The following is a 19,063-nucleotide window of genomic DNA, read 5'->3' as shown; positions in this document are numbered from 1 at the left end:
CAGCCGTGATAGGCTACGTAAATCGCCACGTAGCCTATCACGGGTGACTTAAAAAAAAAAAAAAAAGCACGTACACAAATGGCGGCCCCCATAGGGAGCCGCCATTCCCGTTCCTTATTTGGTCGCTGTAGTCTACGTAAATGTTTACGTAGACTACGGCGAAAATAAGGGCAACGCAAATAGCGTTGCCCTTATTTTCGCCATAGTCTACGTAAACATTTACGTAGACTACAGCGACCAAATAAGGAACGGGAATGGCGGCTCCCTATGGGGGCCGCCATTATCCGTACGCGCTTTTTTTTTTTAAAGTCACCCGTGATAGGCTAAGTGACGATTTACGTAGCCTATCATGGCTGACTTTGCAAATCTAGCCGTGATAGGCGACGTTAATCGTCACGTAGCCTATCACGGGGGCGTTTTTTGTTTTTTCTTTTATTGCAATGGCGGCGGCAGCAGCCGGTCGAAAGATCGGCTGCCGCCCCCGCCCCTGACGAAGACCCGACGAACCGCCGGCCGGACCCGCCGCCGAGAGGGACATTCGGCAAAGGTAAGTCCCGTCCCGGGGGGGGTGCAGGGGGCGGGGGGGTGCGGAGAGTTTCTCCCCGAAACTTGTTCGGGGGGCCGAACACGGCGCTCGGCCCCCCAAAGTTTCGGGGAGAAATTCTCCGCCATCCCTAGCGCTCGCAAGAGGAGCACGGAGCAGCCGGAAAGGGGCATGGCTGGGGACATTCTGGGGCGGGGAGAGCATAGGTGCTTATACAACACATCCTATGTGTTGTACAGCAGCCTGCTTCCCCACTCCGTGCTCCTATGGCTAGACAGCTGCAATCAGCTGTTTATCCGAAAAAGCAGGGCAGGAGGAGCACGGAGGGAACAATCCCCCTCTGTGCTTCTCCTGCCCTGCTTTGGATAGGTGGTCACCTCCGAGTTCAGAGGCAGCCACCTATCTCGATAGGATTGCTCCCTTAGAGATTTACTTCATTGATTTCTCTGGAATTTCTTATCCACAGTATTTATGTTTCTAGCATTATTTTAGAAATAATGCCACTGTTTTTGCTTTCTTCTAGGTGTATTGCCCCAGTTGGCATACAATGTTGTAAAGTCCAGGGTAACAATTGACTATACATTTTTCAGAAGTATGTCCCCCATTCCTTACAATACATCTATTTCACATCGCTTTGCATTTGTGATATTCTAAAGCATTGTCAAAAGCACCTAGAAGCCCAACTGATTTGAGTTGGAGTGTTAAATCACATGCTTAAATTTCACCAGTTGAAATAAATGGGACTTTAAAGGGATTTATATTGACCAAATCATTTTATGGCTTTTAAAATTTGCTGATAAGCATATGCCTTTTCTTCTTTGTTCTAGGCACAGTCAAAGCAATACTCAGCCACCCCAGACCCCAGTTCCACCATTAGGATATGTGTCTGGAACTCTAATATCAGATTTAGAAACAGATATTCCAGAAGATGATGACGAGGATGATATTGAAGAAGAAGCTATAGAAATCACAAGGCCATTGAGAGGACTAGAGCACACTCCAGGCTCCAGCATGGACAATCTAGACAGCTCTGTGACAGGTAGGCAAGCCAAACTTACAATAAACCCCATTTGTGAATGTGTAAAATATGTCATAAATAAAATAATTGTAAGGGCATTTTATTCTGCTCTATTTCTGTTGCATTTAAAATGTGTTAATATGAAGCACAACAGTTAAAGACGGATTTGAAAATGCTTTTGCTTTGCTGTAAACGATAAGAAAATTCATGAATTTTAAAAAGCTTTAAAGACATGAAAGAAAAGTCAATTATATCCCAGCTTTCATGGAAAGTTCACTCTACTGGGAAAGCAAGTCTATTACACGTGGGGCAGGGAGTAGAAGAAAAGAACTTTTGACTTTAAAAAATGATATATTTTGTATCTCAGGAGCAACATGAAAAACCGACATTATCTGTAAAAGACTTCTAGATTTTTATTTTCATTTTTTGGGCTGTTTAAATTGATGAACAAAAAGAAGTAAAACAACTGTTTTCCTGAATAACCTCAGAATGCTTAGTTGCAGAATCAAAGGACTGAAATGTGGTGACACATTCATTTTGTGCTCACTTCATATTGCTGGATTTAATCATTGTTCCCTTTCAGCCAAAAACCATTTAATTAATCAGCATCTTTTGCTGTAGTGTTCCTTATTCCTCGCATGCCTGGAGAAGTTACAAACAGAATAATCAAAGTTAAACCTGGAAAAACTAAGCTTGTCCAGCGTGAATTGGTAATAAAATTGATCTTTGTAGAAGATAGACAGCCACTTCATTTTGTGAGAAAGTGCTGTTTTTACACGGCTATCATGACCTCGTTCTAGGCCTCTCATTTCAACTGATGTTGCACCTGTACTTAACGCCCTGTATCAAGGTTGCCTGAGGTCCACTGAAGCCCAAGCATGCATGGTCTATATAGCTCATTAAAAATATTGTACATCTCTTCAGTTGTTGATCTTTATGTGACAGTACTAATTTCTGAATATATTTTCAGGATATTTCTGCTCACTGAAGACATATTAATGCAGTTTCATTTAATGTTTGCCTTCTTTCTGTGTGCCTTGCAAGTTGTGATGTGTATTTTATGCCCTTATCTAAACACTGCAGCTATGAAAACACATTGCAGTTTCTACTGTCAGAGGTGGGAATATGACAGTAATGAAGCATCAGTACCTCTGTTTCCCTCTTCTCTCTCTTGCTGAATTAAAGGAAGTGGTGCTTCATCCCACTTTCCAGTTTTCCTTCCTTTGTGCTCTGGGGCCAGCCTGCTTGCCAAGCTAATTAAGATTTAAGAACTGTAGCTTGACTGCTGTGATTTGAAATCCAGATCCAACTGAAGGCTTGTAGTTACAAGTTTAAATCTCTGAATTCAGAAGATTGGCTTATTAGCACAAAAAGGATTTTAAGCCACTTTGCCCAAATTTGCTGGTATCTCTAGTATAATCTTCTTCAGACTGTAATTCTGCATATTTTTTAAATACTCTCTAGCAAAGCTTTCCACTAGCAATCCAAAGAAGTTCTTAGTTATAATACATCTTTTAAAAAACACTGCTTGTTATGTATTGTCCCTTTGTATGTAATATGTCAGTGTTGATAGAGGTTTTTATTTTTTTAATGGACAGTTTGCAGATTTACATTTCTACAAGTCACTTCCAATCTGGCCTTCCTAAAAATGTACAAGTATATCGCTTACAATTTCTGCTTTAAAAAAAAATGAACCAGGCAAGCCCTGAATTAACATACTTTTAAAAATGCTACCACTTTGTTATTATGCCAAGATCTTAGAGCACACAGTGATGTGTTTGGGCCATAGAATCATAGAATTGTAGTGTTGGAAGGGGCCTATAAGACCATCGAGTCCAACTCCTTGCTCAATGCAGGAATCCAAGTCAAAGCATCCTTGACAAGTGGCCGTCCAGCTTCATCTTGAATGCCTCCAGTGTGGGAGAGCCCACTACCTCCCTAGGTAATTGGTTCCACTGTCTTATTGCTCTAACAGTCAGGAAGTTTTTCCTGATGTTCAGCTGGAATCTGGCTTCCATTATTCTGTGTCCTGCATTCTGGGATGATTGAGAAGTGATCCTGGCCTTCCTCTCTGTGACAGCCTTTCAAGTACTTGAAGAGCACTATCATATCTCCCCTCAGTCTTCTCTTCTCAAGGCTAAACATGTCCAGTTCTTTCAGTCTCTCTTCATAGGGCTTTGTTTCCATTCCCCTGATCATCTTTGTTGCCCTCCTCTGAACCCTCTCCTGCTTGTGTGCATCCTTCTTAAAGTGTGGTGCCCAGAACTGGACACAGTACTCCAGATGAGGCCTAACCAGTGCTGAGTATAGGGGAACTAGTACTTCCCGGGATTTGGAAGCTATGCTTCTATTAATGCAGCCCAAAATAGCATTTGCCTTTTTTGCAGCCAAGGTATTAGCTATCCCACCCAATTTTGTGTCGTCTGCAAATTTTATCAGCATTTCCTGCACCTTCTCATCCCAGTCATTAATAAAAATGTTGAAGAGCACTGGGCCCAGGACTGAACCCTGCGGTACCCCGCTCGTTACCTCTGCCCAGTTTGAGAAGATCCCATTGATAATCACTCTTTTGAGGCAAACAACAACAACCCTGCACAGTCCTTACTGAGCTTTAGTCTTTACATATGAATTAGTTTAAGGTGCAACCCTATGCATGTTTAAACAGAAAAAGTCCTACAAATCCCAGCATTCCACAGCCAGCCATGCTAAACTTGCATAGGATTGTGCCCTAGATATCCTCTTACGTGCTCCCCTTTGTCTTCTTTAATAACTATAAGAAAGCATGATCATGCCCTGTTTTTATTAGTGATACGTAGATCAAGCGCAAGAAAGAAAACATGTTTCTGAAGCATCTTTTCAAAGGATAATGTTATTGAAGTTCAAGCTGGGGAGGAAGAGTTAGCCACTAGCATTATCACGAGGTATTTACAGACCTGTATGGTCTGAGATGCAGGACACTCAGAATATCACAATCTCTGTTACAAAAAACAAAACAAAAAATCCCTCTCATTTTCCTCATTTGACTTTTTGGAATTTCTGCTGATTTGAATAACTTAATTCAGTGCTTTCATTTTAATTTCAACATGATTATTCATTCCTTTAATAGATCAAAGACATTTCCTTGCCTCTGATCATTCAAATGCATCATATGTCAGCATTTATTTAGTTGACCAAGAATACGATAGGCAAGATTCAAGAGCATCACAGGTTAATTCCTCTCTATATATTTTTTAGAAGTTACAAGTTGAAGCCAGAGAAGAAATTGGGAGTGAGCATTAAGATTCTGATGACACACGTCCTCAAATATGAAGTCTTCCACCTCTTTTTGTGGTGAAGGGATGCACCCCTTTTACTACAAAACGAATCTGTTTGCAGAGAACTGGTGGGCAGAGGACTTCAGTCTGCCCACACCACTCATTTTTGTGTGTGTTGAGGACGAAGCAACCTATATTCATGTCCTGCTTACCAAACAAAATTCTCAAACGCACACATGGGCTCTGGACTAGTGGCTGCATACTGCCTGCTGCTATCTGGGCTATTTACTAATGGCATGAAGTAAGTTCAAAGGTCAACCCCTAGCCTGAATGGTATTTAACGTTGTGCGTCATTAAGCCCCCTACTATTTTCTTCGATGACAAAGACTTCTACCATCGGGAGAGACCCTGCCCTGGCGTTTTTCCAATTTAGGCCCTTACTCTGTCCCATTTGTCGAACAGATAAAAGAATAAGAGTAGAAGATGATGCCTGAAGATGTAATGTCAGAAGGACCACATGCAACTGTAAGACAATGAACTAACAGCAATTATGTCCAAGCCTTAATTCAGGGCAAATAATGCAAGCATCAATGATAACTGTAACATGTTTTATAAGGACAAAGAAAGAAAAGTGAATATACGCTAGGAAGCAATTAATTGTGTTATCTGATCCTTGATAATTCATACAAGCCATACAGTGCACAACACTAAATTTCCCAGCTCCAAACATAATATAGTTTGTTATGCATTTATTTTAAATAGATAATCTTGCCTTTAAAAAAATTCAACGGTGCCAGCAATTTTTAAAAAATGAAAATAGAACTATTAATGCTAAATGCCAGTGATAGACAGATAGAACAAAATAAAACTACTAATAATCCAATTCGTTAACATAAATTCTTAAAAGCTTCCCTCAATAAAAACATCTTGCTCTGGGTAGATGATAGTTGCCAAAACATGCATTCCAGAGTGTTGTTGGCCACAGCTAGGGATAGGCAGATCTGTCAGTTTTGCTTTCTTCCACATTAAAAATGTTTAACAGTGCAATCTTATACACGTCTGTTGTTGTTCAGTCATTAAGTCATCTCCGACTCTTTGTGACCCCATGGACCATAGCATGCCAGGCCTTCCTGTCCTCCGCTCTCTCCCGGAGTGTGCTCAAGTTCATATTCATTGCATCGGTGATGCTATCTAGCCATCTCATCCTCTGCCATGCCCTTCTCTTTTTGCCTTCAATCTTTCCCAGCATCAGGGTCTTTTCCAGGGAGTTTTCTCTTCGCATTAGGTGGCCAAAGTATTTGAGCTTCAGCTTCAGTATCTGTCCTCCCAGTGAGCAGTCAGGGTTGATTTCCTTTAGGATGGACTGATTTGACCTCCTTGCAGTCCAGGGGACTCGTAAGAGTCTTCTCCAGCACCACAGTTTGAAAGCATCGATTCTTCGGTGCTCAGCCTTCCTTATAGTCCAGCTCTCACAGCCATACGTTACTACTGGGAAAACCATAGCTTTGATTATACGAACCTTTGTCAGCAAGGTGATGTCTCTGCTTCTTACTATGTTGTCTAGGTTTACCATAGCTTTCCTCCCAAGGAGCAAGCATCTTTTAATTTCATGGCCGTCTGCGGTGATCTTGGAGCCCAAGAAAGTAAAATCTGTCATTGCTTCCATTTCTTCCCCTTCTATATGCCAGGAAGTGATGGGGCAGATGCCATAATTTTAGTTTTTTTAATGTTGAGTTTCAAACCAGCTTTTGCACTCTCCACTTTCACCCTCAACAAGAGGCTCTTTAGATCCTCTTCGCTTTCTGCCATTAGGGTGGTATCGTCTGCGTATCTGAGGTTGTTGATAATTCTCCCAGCAATCTTAATTCCGACCTGTGATTCATCCAACCCGGCGTTTCTGATGATGTACTCTGCATATAAATTAAATAAGCAGGGCAACAATATGCAGCCTTGTCATATACATTTCCCAATTTTGAACCAATCGGTCGTTCCATGTCTGGTTCTTACTGTTGCTTCTTGACCCTCGTATAGGTTTCTCAGGAGACAGGTAAGGTGGTCTGGTACTCCCATCTCTTTAAGAATTTGCCACAGTTTCTTGTGATCCACACAATCAAAGCCTTTAGTGTAGTCAATGAAGCAGAAATAGACTTTTTCTGGAAGTCTCTTGCTTTCTCCATGATCCAGCAAATGTTGGCGATTTGATCTCTCGTTCCTCTGCCTCTTCAAAACCCAGCTTGTACTTCCGGTAGTTCTCGGTTCACATACTGTTGAAGCCTAGATTGTAGGATTTTGAGCATAACCTTGCTGGCATGTGAAATGAGCGCAATTGGGCGGTAGATTGAACACTGTTTGGCGTTGCCCTTCTGTGAAATTGGAATGTAAACTGACCTTTTCCAGTCTTGTGGCCACTGTTGAGTGTTCCAAATTTGTTGGCATATTGAGTGCAGCCCTTTAACAGCATCATCTTTTAGGATTTTAAATAGCTCAGCTGGAATACTATCATCTCCGATAGCTTTGTTGTTACTAATGCTTCCTAAGGCCCACAACTTCACTCTCTAGGTTGTCCGGCTCAAGTTCAGTGACTGCACTATCATGGCTATCAGGGACATTCAGATCTTTCCTGTATTGTTCTTCTGTGTATTCTTTCCACCTCTTCTTAATCTCATCTGCTTCTGTTAGGCCCCTGCCTTCTTGGTCCTTTATCATGCTCGTCTTTGCACAAAACATTCCCTTGAGATCTCCAATTTTCTTGAAAAGATCTCTAGTCTTTCCCATTCTATTGTTTTCCTCAATTTCTTTGCATTGTTCATTTAAGAAGGCCTTCTTGTCTCTCCTTGCTATTCTCTGGAACTCTGCATTCAGTTGGATATATCTTCCCCTTTCTCCCTTGCTTTTCGCTTCCCTTCTTTCCTCAGTTACTTGTAAAGCCTCATCAGACAGCCACTTTGCTTTCTTGCATTTCTTTTTCTTTGGGATGGATTGAGTTGCTGCCTCCGGAACAATGTTATGGACCTCCGTCCATAGTTCCTCAGGCACTCTATCTATCAGGTCTAATCCAAATTAATTTCTACTGAGTTAAATGGGACTTACTCCCTGGAAAATATGTGTAGTATTGCAGCCAAAGTTTCAAGTTCTTTCTCCCAAATATGAAGAACTTTGCAAATTTTGATAAATTCTTATAAAAACTTAACTTAGGCCAAATTGCAATGTTGCGCAAACACCATTTCCATTTTATCTAGATTATGTGTCATAATGGCTAGCAAGCCTTTACTTCTGTGGTGTGTGCTTAATAGAACTGCAAATACAATAAAACCATCTACATACAGAAATTTATTAAATATTGGGTTTATTTCAAACATTAAAGTGCTATTCTGTAAAGATTGTAATGCCCGATTTGTTACATTGCTGTGAGCAAACTGGCACTTTTCACTCAATGTAGCACAGTGTCCCCTTCATGGATCACTGCCTTGTTGTGGCGAAGGGGCTTTCGTAACTCAGTGAAGCCTTAAGCTATGCCGTGCAGGGCCGCCCAAGACGGACAGGTCATGGCAGAGAGTTCAGACAAAATGTGGTCCACTGGAGAAGGAAATGGCAACCCACTCCAGTATTCTTGCCAAGAAAACCCCATGGAACTTATCACAAGGCTAAAAGATATGACGCCGGAAGATGAGCCCCTCAGGTCGGAAGGTGTCCAATATGCTACTGGGGAAGAGCAGAGGGTATTTCCAAGTAGCGCCAGAAAGAGTGAAGCGGCTGGGCCAAAGCCGAAAGGACACTCAGCTGTGGATGTGTCTGGTGGTGAAAAGAAAATCCGATGCTGTAAAGAACAATATTGTTTAGGAACCTGGAATGTCAGATCAATGAATCAAGGTAAGCCGGAGGTGGTCAAACATGAGATGGCAAGATTGAACATTGACATCTTGGGAATCAGCGAACTAAAATGGACAGGCATGGGCGAATTTAATTCAGGTGACCATCATATCTACTATTGTGGGCAAGAATCCCTTAGAAGAAATGGAGTAGCACTCATAGTCAACAAAAGGGTGGGAAAAGCAGTACTGGGGTACAATCTTAAAAATGATAGAATGATCTCAGTACGAATCCAAGGCAAACCATTCAACATCACAGTAATTCAAGTCTATGCCCCAACCACTGAGGCCGAAGAAGCTGAGGTTGATCGGTTCTATGAAGACCTACAACACCTTCTAGAACTAACACCCAAAAAAGATGTCCTCTTCATCATAGGGGATTGGAATGCTAAAGTAGAAGTCAAGAAATCACCGGGATAACAGGCAGGCATGGCCTTGGTGTACAAAACGAAGCAGGACAAAAGCTAATAGAGTTTTGCCAAGAGAACATGCTGATCATAGCAAACACTCTTTTCCAACAGCACAAGAGGCGACTCTACACATGGACGTCACCAGATGGTCAATATCGAAATCAGATTGATTATGTCCTTTGCAGCCAAAGATGGAGAAGCTCCATACAGTCAGTAAAAACAAGACCTGGAGCTGACTGTGGCTCAGATCATGAGCTGCTTCTTGCAAAATTTCGGCTTCAATTGAAGAACGTCGGGAAAACCACTAAACCGTTCAGGTATGACCTAAATCATATCCCTGATGAATATACAGTGGAGGTGAGGAATAGATTTCAGGGATTAGACCGAATAGACAGAGTGCCTGAGGAACTATGGACGGAGGTCCGTAACATTGTTCAGGAGGCAGCAACGAAATCCATCCCAAAGAAAAAGAAATGCAAGAAAGCAAAGTGGCTGTCTGATGAGGCTTTACAAGTAGGTCACGAAAGAAGGGCAGCGAAAAGCAAGGGAGAAAGGGGAAGATATACCCAACTGAATGCAGAGTTCCAGAGAATAGCAAGGAGAGACAAGAAGGCCTTCTTAAATGAACAATGCAAAGAAATCGAGGAAAACAACAGAATGGGAAAGACTAGAGATCTCTTCAAGAAAATTGGAGATCTCAAGGGAACGTTTTGTGCAAAGACGGGCATGATAAAGGACAAAGAAGGCAGGGACCTAACAAAAGCAGATGAGATTAAGAAGAGGTGGCAAGAATACACAGAAGAACTATACAGGAAAGATCTGAATGTCCCTGATAGCCATGATAGTGCGGTCACTGAACTTGAGCTGGACATCCTAGAGAGTGAAGTCAAGTGGGCCTTAGGAAGCATTAGTAACAACAAAGCTAGCGGAGATGACAGTATTCCAGCTGAGCTATTTAAAATCCTAAAAGATGATGCTGTTAAAGTGCTGCATTCAATATGCCAACAAATCTGGAACACTCAACAGTGGCCACAAGACTGGAAAAGGTCAGTTTACATTCCAATTCCAAAGAAGGGCAACGCCAAAGAGTGTTCAAACTACCGCACAATTGCGCTCATTTCACATGCCAGCAAGGTGATGCTCAAAATCCTACAATCTAGGCTTCAGCAGTATGCGAACCGAGAACTACTGGAAGTACAAGCTGGGTTTAGAAGAGGCAGAGGAACTAGAGATCAAATCGCCAACATTCGCTGCATCATGGAGAAAGCAAGAGAATTCCAGAAAAACATCTATTTCTGCTTCATTGACTACGCTAAAGCCTTTGATTGTGTGGATCACAACAAACTGTGGCAAATTCTGAAAGTGATGGGAGTACCAGACCACCTTACCTGTCTCCTGAGAAACCTTTACGAGGGTCAAGAAGCAACAGTAAGAACCAGAGATGGAACAACTGATTGGTTCAAAATTGGGAAAGGAGTACGACAAGGCTGCATATTGTCACCCTGCTTATTTAACTTATATGCAGAGTACATCATGAGAAATGCCGGGTTGGATGAATCACAGGTCGGAATTAAGATTGCTGGGAGAATTATCAACAACCTCTGATATGCAGATGATACCACCCTAATGGCAGAAAGCAAAGAGGATCTAAAGAGCCTCTTGTTGAGGGTGAAAGTGGAGAGTGCAAAAGCTGGTTTGAAACTCAACATTAAAAAAACTAAGATCATGGCATCTGGCCCTATCACTTCCTGGCATATAGAAGGGAAAGAAATGGAAGCAGTGACAGATTTTACTTTCTTGGGCTCCAAGATCACCGCAGATGGTGACTGTAGCCATGAAATTAAAAGACGCTTGCTCCTTGGGAGGAAAGCTATGGCAAACCTAGACAGCATAGTAAGAAGCAGAGACATCACCTTGCCGACAAAGGTCCATCTAATCAAAGCTATGGTTTTCCCAGTAGTAATGTATGGCTGTGAGAGCTGGACTATAAGGAAGGCTGAGCACCGAAGAATTGATGCTTTCGAACTGTGGTGCTGGAGAAGACTCTTACAAGTCCCCTGGACTGCAAGGAGGTCAAATCAGTCCATCCTAAAGGAAATCAACCCTGAGTGCTCATTGGAAGGACAGATACTGAAGCTGAAGCTCCAATATTTTGGCCACCTAATGCGAAGAGAAAACTCCCTGAAAAAGACCCTGATGCTGGGAAAGACTGAAGGCAAAAGGAGAAGGGGACGGCAGAGGATGAGATGGCTAGATAGCATCACTGATGCAATGAATATGAACTTGAGCACGCTCCGGGAGAGAGCGCAGGACAGGAAGGCCTGGTGTGCTATGGTCCATGGGGTCACGAAGAGTCGGACACGACTGAACGACTGAACAACAACAACAGCACAGTGTAGGGTCTTTTGGCCTATTTGGAAGTTTCAGTTTTAAGCATGAAGGGGTTAGTTATCATCTTTGCAAAGGCAAGGTAAGACTCAAGGCCAATTCACACACAGCATTTCCTAGTTATAAGCTCAATCCCACAGTTTTTATTTGCTATACTTGTTGCTCACTCCTCTTCAAAAGAGTTCAGAACAGCATCTTCTCATCCAAGAAGTAAAACTAGTTCTGCTCCTTTATCTTTAGACCTTTCTCAGGGCCATTTGGACATCAACTGTTTTATATGCAAGGCTACTTTCCTTATGTGTCATTGTGTCTATATATTGCCTACCATTCACAAGAGATCTGGGACTGTTAGGTGAATAAGTGGCATGTTAAATGGCTCTTACAGAATTAGAATGTTTAATTTCAAGGTAACTAGAAATGAAGAATCCAGTCTAAGTTCTCAAAAGTTTCATAAAATCAACTTTCCTTTTTGTAGCTAATCAAGGCATATTTGGAAACACGTTTAAGACATAATGTAGCATAGATTCTGTGTAGGACATACTACTGTGAAATTATCATTGGATGCAATAAAATGAAATCCCTGCTGACATTACTAAGGAAGCAAATATGGCTGTAAAGCATAGTTTCATATATGAGAGCTAATACACTGTGTAAAATCATGTTAAAAAAGGAATTTTGTTGTTCAGTCGTTCAGTCGTGTCCAACTCTTCATGACCCCATGGACCATAGCACGCCAGTCCCCCCTGTCCTGCGCTATCTCCCGGAGTGTGCTCAGGTTCATATTCATTGCAAGAATACAAAATGAAACACATGTTAATGCTTGGTAATTAGACCTTTATTTAAACCATACATCATACATCAGTGACAATATCCCAATTAAATCTAAACATCTAAATATGAAGTGGAATCTTCTTTTCCATTGCAGAATATAATAAACAAAATGCATGCCATTTCCAAATATGGGTGTGTGTCTGTATGACACTTTTTATAAATGCAAAGATCATCAAAATATTTATAAAGGATTAATGAAAAATGAATTCATGCCACTTAGCCAAATTTATTTCTGTTTGAAATTTCAATCTTTTCCTGCAGTCTTCTCTTTCCCCCACCCCCTCTATATTTCTGAAAGGCACAAAATTTTCTCAAATTTATTCAAGCTGTTAGTGTGCACATAGAACATTAAGTAGTTGTTCAAATGTTGCTGAGCAGTAAAATACTATGATAAACTGTTATCTTGCTGTGCCTCCATTACATCTTCAGCACTAAAATGAATTTATGATCAGTCATCAATTCATTTACATGTCATTTTCTGCTAGATCTATCCTTGCTGATGAACACGTATCCCTACATCCATTAAGCTGGAGTAAAATATCTGCTTTATAATATGACCCTGCTAATTGTTACATTACCATTTTTATGTGATACAAAATCTAGCAAGTTCCTCTTTCTGAAGCATCTATGTATGCCATGAGCACATTCTGTCCACTAAATGAAATATGCCAAACTGCCTGAAAAATGAGTACTTAAAAATAAAAATAAGGGACCAATCTTATGGCCACTAGACACTGTCTAGAGGGCCATAGGATTGTTCAGTTCCCAGAAACCGTGCTCTGCAGCCCCTCACAGCTGGCGCGGTTGCCTCCACACCAGCTACGTCTCCACGCTTTGAAATGTAGTGCGGAGAGAGGGGAAAAGGGGCGGTCCACTGTCTGGTTGGGGAGAGACTGCAGAAGCCACTTTACGTAGCTTCCTATGCACCGTGTGGCCTCCTTCCCTCCCCCTCCCCAAAGCCATGGCTAGACAGCCGAAATTGGCCATCTAGCCAAAAGCAGGGCAGCCAAAAGAGGCAAGGATCACCTCAGTGCTCTGGCTGCCCTGCATTAGATACTCAGCAGCCTCCAACTTTGGAGGCTGCCAACTATCTCAATAGGATGGTGCCCTAACAGATTTTCAACGCTTGTATGTGCATGTGTGTGTACACATGCATGTGCAAACTACTATAACTTTCACGTGCAATTCCAATATAGTCTTTAGAGAATATTATGGTGGCACAGTTGTTTGGGCATGGACATAGCAATGCTGTATCTGGTGGGCAAAGGGAAAAGCGTGACTCATAGAATCATAGGGTTGGAAGGGGCTTATAAGACCATCGAGTCCAACCCCCTGCTCAATGCAGGAATCTAAGTCAAAGCATCCCTGACAAGTGGCTGTCCAGCTTCATCTTGAACGCCTCCAGTGTGGGAGAGCCCACTACCTCCCTAGGTAATTGGTCCCACTGTCGTATTGCTCTAACAGTCAGGAAGTTTCTCCTGATGTTCAGCTGGAATCTGGTTTTCTGTAACTTGAGCCCATTATTCTGTGTCCTGCATTCTGAGATGATCGAGAACAGATCCTGGCCTTCCTCTCTGTGACAACCTTTCAAGTACTTGAAGAGCGCTATCGTATCTCCTCTTCTCAAGTAGGGATGGCAGAGAATTCTGACACGGATCACGGTGAGGCCGAATGCCAGTGTATTTGGGGCCCCGAACTCCGTGGCGGAACAGCCTGCCACCCTCCCGCGGATAGCCCCAGGACGAAACTCACCTGAGGCGGATCTTCCGGGCGGTGGTGGCGGCTCCAGCGGCTGGTCTTCTGACCGGCTGCCGCCACCGCCGCCATTTCCACTCTTGTAAAAAAAGAAAAGAAAGAAAGACGTGATAGGCTATGTAAAGATTTACGTAGCCTATCATGACTAGGTTAAAAAAAAAAAACACGACGTGATAGGCTACGTAAATCTTTACGTAGCCTATCATGGCTGGGTGGGTTAAAAAACAAACAAACCCCCGTACGCAAATGGCGGTGTGTATGGCCGCCGCCATTTGCGTTCCTTATTTTTGCCCTCTTAATCTACATAAATATTTACGTAGACTATGACGGCGAAAATAAAGGGGAACGCAAATGGCGTAGCGGGCGCTATTTGCATCCCTTTTTGATTAGCTATTTTAGCCTACGTAAATATTGAGCCAAAGCAGGAATTGAGTACTTCTGCCTTTTCTTTGTCATCTGTTCTCATTTTACCATCCTTACTTAATAGCTGAACCACCATTTCTTTCCACTGTCTTTTACTATGCAAGTATCTGAAGAGTTTTTGTCGCTTTTAGCATCCCTCGCTAACCTCAGCTCGTTCTCAGCTTTAGCCTTCCTGATGCCATCCCTGCAATTTTGTGCTACCTGCCTGTACCTTTCCTTTGTTGCTTGTCCTTTCTTCCACTTCCTATATATGTGCTTTTTTGTTTTCAGGTCACATCTAAGCGTGTTGTGAAGCCACATTGGCGTCTTCTGTTGTCTTCCTTCCACCTTTTTTTTCTTGTTGGAATTGTTTGTAATTGTGCCTTTAGAATTTGCTTTATTAAAAACTCCCACCCATCTTGGACTCCTTTTCTCATTAGAGTCGCTTGTCATGGGACCTTATTTATCATTGTTCTGAGTTTATTAAAATTGGCTTTCCTAAAATCCAGGGTATGTGTTTGGCTACGCTCGCGTTTGCTTAGGGATGGCAGAGAATTCCGCCACGGATCTTGGTGAGGCCGAATGCCAGTGCATTCGGCCCCCCGAAATCTGTGGCAGAACGGCCTGCCACACCCCTCCCCCCCACGGATCTCCCCCGGGACGAGACTTACTTGGAGCGGATCTTCCGGACGGTGGCAGCTCCGGTGGCGGTGGCAGCTGGTCTTCCAAGCGGCTACGGCCGCCGCCATTTGCGTTCCTTATTTTTGGCCGTCTTAGTCTACGTAAATATTTACGTAGACTATGACGGCAAAAATAAGGGGAACGCAAATAGCGTAGCGGATGCTATTTGCGTTCCCCCTTATTTTCGCCATCTTAGTCTACGTAAATATTTACGTAGACTAAGACAGCGAAAATAAGGGGAACGCAAGTAGCGTAGCGGACGCTATTTATAGACGCATATTTATGGGCGCATTTGTGTACGCGCGGGTTTTTTTGTTTTTTTAAAAAAAAACAAAAAGTCTTTACGTAGCCTATCATGGCTGACAACAGGGACGCAAATGGCAGTGGCTACAGCCGCTGCCATTTGCGTTCCTGCTAGCCAGCAGCCAGATGGCCGGCTGCTGATGGAGCCAGCCGGTGGCTCCGCGGAATCCCCGCGGAGCAGAGCCGGCCAGCCAGGATTCTGGGGGGAGGGATGGAGTGCCTCCCCCCGCAGCGGAACCTGGTGGAGCCAGGTAAGGGGAGTTTCGTACATCCCTACATTTGCTTCCTTTAGAACCAAGAACTCAAGTATAGCATGGTCACTTTTCCCCAGGGTTTCCGTAACTGCTACTTTATCCTCTAAGCCATCTCTGTTGGTTAGGATCAAGTCAAGGATTGCCAATCCTCTAGTTCCTTCCTCTACTTTCTGTAGGAGGAAGTTATCCACCACACAAGTCAGGAATTTCCTGGAGGGGCCATGTTTTGCAGAATTTGTCCCCCAACAAATATCGGGGAAATTGTCCCCCATTACTACTACATCATGCTTTCTTGAAACATTGGCAATTTGCCTTTCAAAAGTTTCATCCTCGTCTTCTCCTTGATTGGGTGGCCAGTAGTAGACTCTGACCACCAAGTTCCTTTTATTCTTTGCTCCATTTATAATAACCCAGATGCTCTCGATTGTGCTCCCAAGCTCATCCTCCTGTATTTCTGTGCAGAGTTATGTATTTTTAACCTGTAGTACAACTCCACCTCCCTTTCTGTTCTTCCTGTTCTTTTTGAACAAGTTATATCCATCAATTGCTGTATTCCAGTCATGGGAGTCATCCCACCAAGTTTCAGTTACTCCTCTCAAGTCATAATTTCCCTCCTGTATTAAGAGTCCAAGTTCATTCTGCTTGTTTCCCATACTCTGGGAATTAGTATATAGTAGGGATGTACGAAACACTTACCTGGCTCCGTTCTGGGGCATCCGGGGTGGGGGGGAGGCAGTCTGTCCCTCCCCCTGGAATCCTCCCTGGCTGGCTCCGCTCCGCAGCGACTCCACAGAGCCGCTGGCCAGGGCCAGCCACAGCCGGAATTCCAGCCGCTGCTGGGCTGCTGCGGCCGCAAATGGCGGCCATTATGCGATTTGCGTGGCTGCCAAGCCGTGATAGTCTATGTAAATACTTACGTAGCCTATTACAGCAAAGAGCAGGGGCGCAAATGGCATAGCGGCTGCCATTTGCGCCCCTGCTCTTTGCCGTGATAGGCTACATAAGTATTTATGTAGCCTATCACAAAGAAAGGCAGCCACGCAAATGGTGGCTGCTACGATGGCCGCCATTTGCAGCCTCAGCAGCCCAGCAGCAGCTGGGAGACCAGCCAGAGCCGCCACTGGAGCCACTGCATCCGCCACCAGGTACGCTCCATCCCGGGGGGATTCTGAGGGGTGGCGGGGGGGAGGCTGTTCCAACCCAGATTCCGGGGGGGGGTGGATTCTTAAGAATCCGGTCCATGGCAGAATTCTCTGACATCCCTAGTATATAGACATCGAGGACCATGTTCTTTATAGTCTGGCTTTCTTCCTACATGTTCTGAAGACTATTGTTGGGCGCTGTTAGAGCTGCTCTCTCCGTTGTGGTGCATGAGCCTTCATCCATTGTTACCCCCAACTTTACATCACCCTCCCCCGTAGGATTCAGTTTAAAGCCCTCCTGATGAAGTTCTTCATGCTGTGGCCAAACACATTCTTCCCAGCCCTTGTGAGGTGCAACCCATCCCTTGCCAACAGTCCAGTGTCCAGGAAGGATAGCCTGTGGTCCCAAAATCCAAATCTCTCATGCCGGCACCACCTTTGTAGCCACTCATTCACCTGGAGTATTTTTCTTTCCCTTTCAATCCCTCTTCTAACTACTGGAAGGATGGATGAGAAAACTATCTGGGCCCCAAAGTTCTTGAGTTTCCTTCCCAAAGCTTCAAAGTCTGACGTGATTTATTTGTAGCTTTGCTTGGAAGTATCATTGGTTCCCACATGGATGAGAAGAAAGGGATACCTGTCAGTGGGCTTTATGAGTGTAGGCAATAGGGATGGCAGAGAATTTCTCCCCGAATCTTCGGGGGGCCAAGCACCAACGCATTCGGACCCCCGAAATCGGCGGTGAAATTCTCCGCTGCCCCCCCCCGGATGGGACTTACCGTAGGCGAATGTCCCTCCCGGCGGCGGGTCCCAGCAGCAGTTCGGCGGGCTTTCGGCAGGGGCAGGGGTGGCAGCCGATCTTTCAACCGGCTGCCACCGCCGCCATTACAGCTGAAGTAAAAAAAAAAAAAAAACCCCGTGATAGGCTACGTAACAATTAACGTAGCCTATCACGGCTAGATCTCCAAAGTCAGCCATGATAGGCTACGTTAATCGTTACGTAGCCTATCACGGGTGACTCTGAAAAAAAAAAAACGCGTACACAAATAGCGTTGCCCTTATTTTTGCCGTAGTCTACGTAAATCTTTACGTAGGCTACCGGGACCAAATAAGGAACGCAAATGGCGGCGCCCCATGGGGGCCGCCATTTGCTTACGCAGTTTTTTTTCTTTCTTTTCAAAGTCACCCGTGATAGGCTACATAACGATTAACGTAGCCTATCACGGCTGACTTTGCAAATCTAGCCGTGATAGGCTGCGTAAATCGTTACGTAGCCTATCACGGGGTCTTTTTTTTTTTTTTTTACTTTCGTAGTTCGCGGCCGGGGAGACGGGGCGCTTCTCCCCGGCCTGAATTTCGGCCGGGCGAGGCGGGAAGCCTCCCCCCCCGGCCTGAATTTCGGGGGGAGAAGCAAAGCGCCTCCCCCCCACTGCAAAGCATCCCTGCGAAAAGGTAAGTGACTTTCGTACATCCCTAGTAGGCAAGCCTTCAGATTCCTTGTCATTGCTGCTGCTGTCATTGAAGGTCATTGCTAATGCCAATGCAATTATTTAAACAGTGGGCTCTCATGCAGCTACAATGTTTCTCAGAATCCAAATTAACAGGTGTTTGTCCTTCTTTCAACCCTTGCACCATAGCTGAAGCTACAATTTTCCATTTTTACAATCCAACTTTGACCACCTTAGGCTAATCTACTTTAAAGTATAGGATTGCCTAATATAAAACAGACCACAAACATAAACAACAAAAAGCTGACCACTGCCAACGTAGAAATTGTTCAGAAGTGCTGGCAGAGTGGAATTTTTCTGTGTGAACAAAGCTTTATGAATCTTCTGGCTGATGACAATAAGAAGCATTTCAAACCCTAGTACATTACTTGTACATTTGTCTTGACTGACTTTGATACTACATTGGGATCTAAATGTATAAAGGAATCACTGTAAATGTTCAGGCTGCAATTATGGCATATCATCACCTCATAATGGAGACAAAAATTCAAGTTACATCTATTTTGTTGAGATGACTAAGACAAATAGGAAAAGTAATAATCACTTAAGTGAAAGTAAAGTTATTGGCTTTTCTTTTCTATGGAAATCATCAAAGGACTTTACTTTGAGAGAAAATGAAATTTAAAATTTGATTATGAATAGTAGTAATTTTTATAATTGGCTTTCATATATGTACCACAGAACTGAAGAATAGTTCAGATTAG

At 43.6% G+C, this 19,063-nt stretch overlaps 1 protein-coding gene and 1 long non-coding RNA gene across 2 annotated transcripts in view; one reads left to right on the top strand and one right to left on the bottom strand.

The window, feature by feature from the left end:
- LOC146349795 (uncharacterized) overlaps positions 1-19,063 on the bottom strand; it is an 87,585-nt gene that overhangs the window by 6,359 nt on the left and 62,163 nt on the right. The window lies entirely within an intron of this gene.
- ROBO2 (roundabout guidance receptor 2) overlaps positions 1-19,063 on the top strand; it is a 721,099-nt gene that overhangs the window by 664,628 nt on the left and 37,408 nt on the right. Inside the window, exon 25 of the mRNA XM_084843509.1 lies at positions 1,372-1,583. Coding sequence (XP_084699635.1) covers positions 1,372-1,583 — 212 coding nt within the window. The remainder of the gene's footprint in view (positions 1-1,371; positions 1,584-19,063) is intronic.

This window comes from Heloderma suspectum, chromosome 3 (genome assembly GCF_057233095.1).
Source record: "Heloderma suspectum isolate Gila_16-S chromosome 3, 16-S_ref, whole genome shotgun sequence".
Taxonomy (NCBI): domain Eukaryota; kingdom Metazoa; phylum Chordata; class Lepidosauria; order Squamata; family Helodermatidae; genus Heloderma; species Heloderma suspectum.
This window is presented reverse-complemented; position numbering and strand designations above follow the sequence as displayed.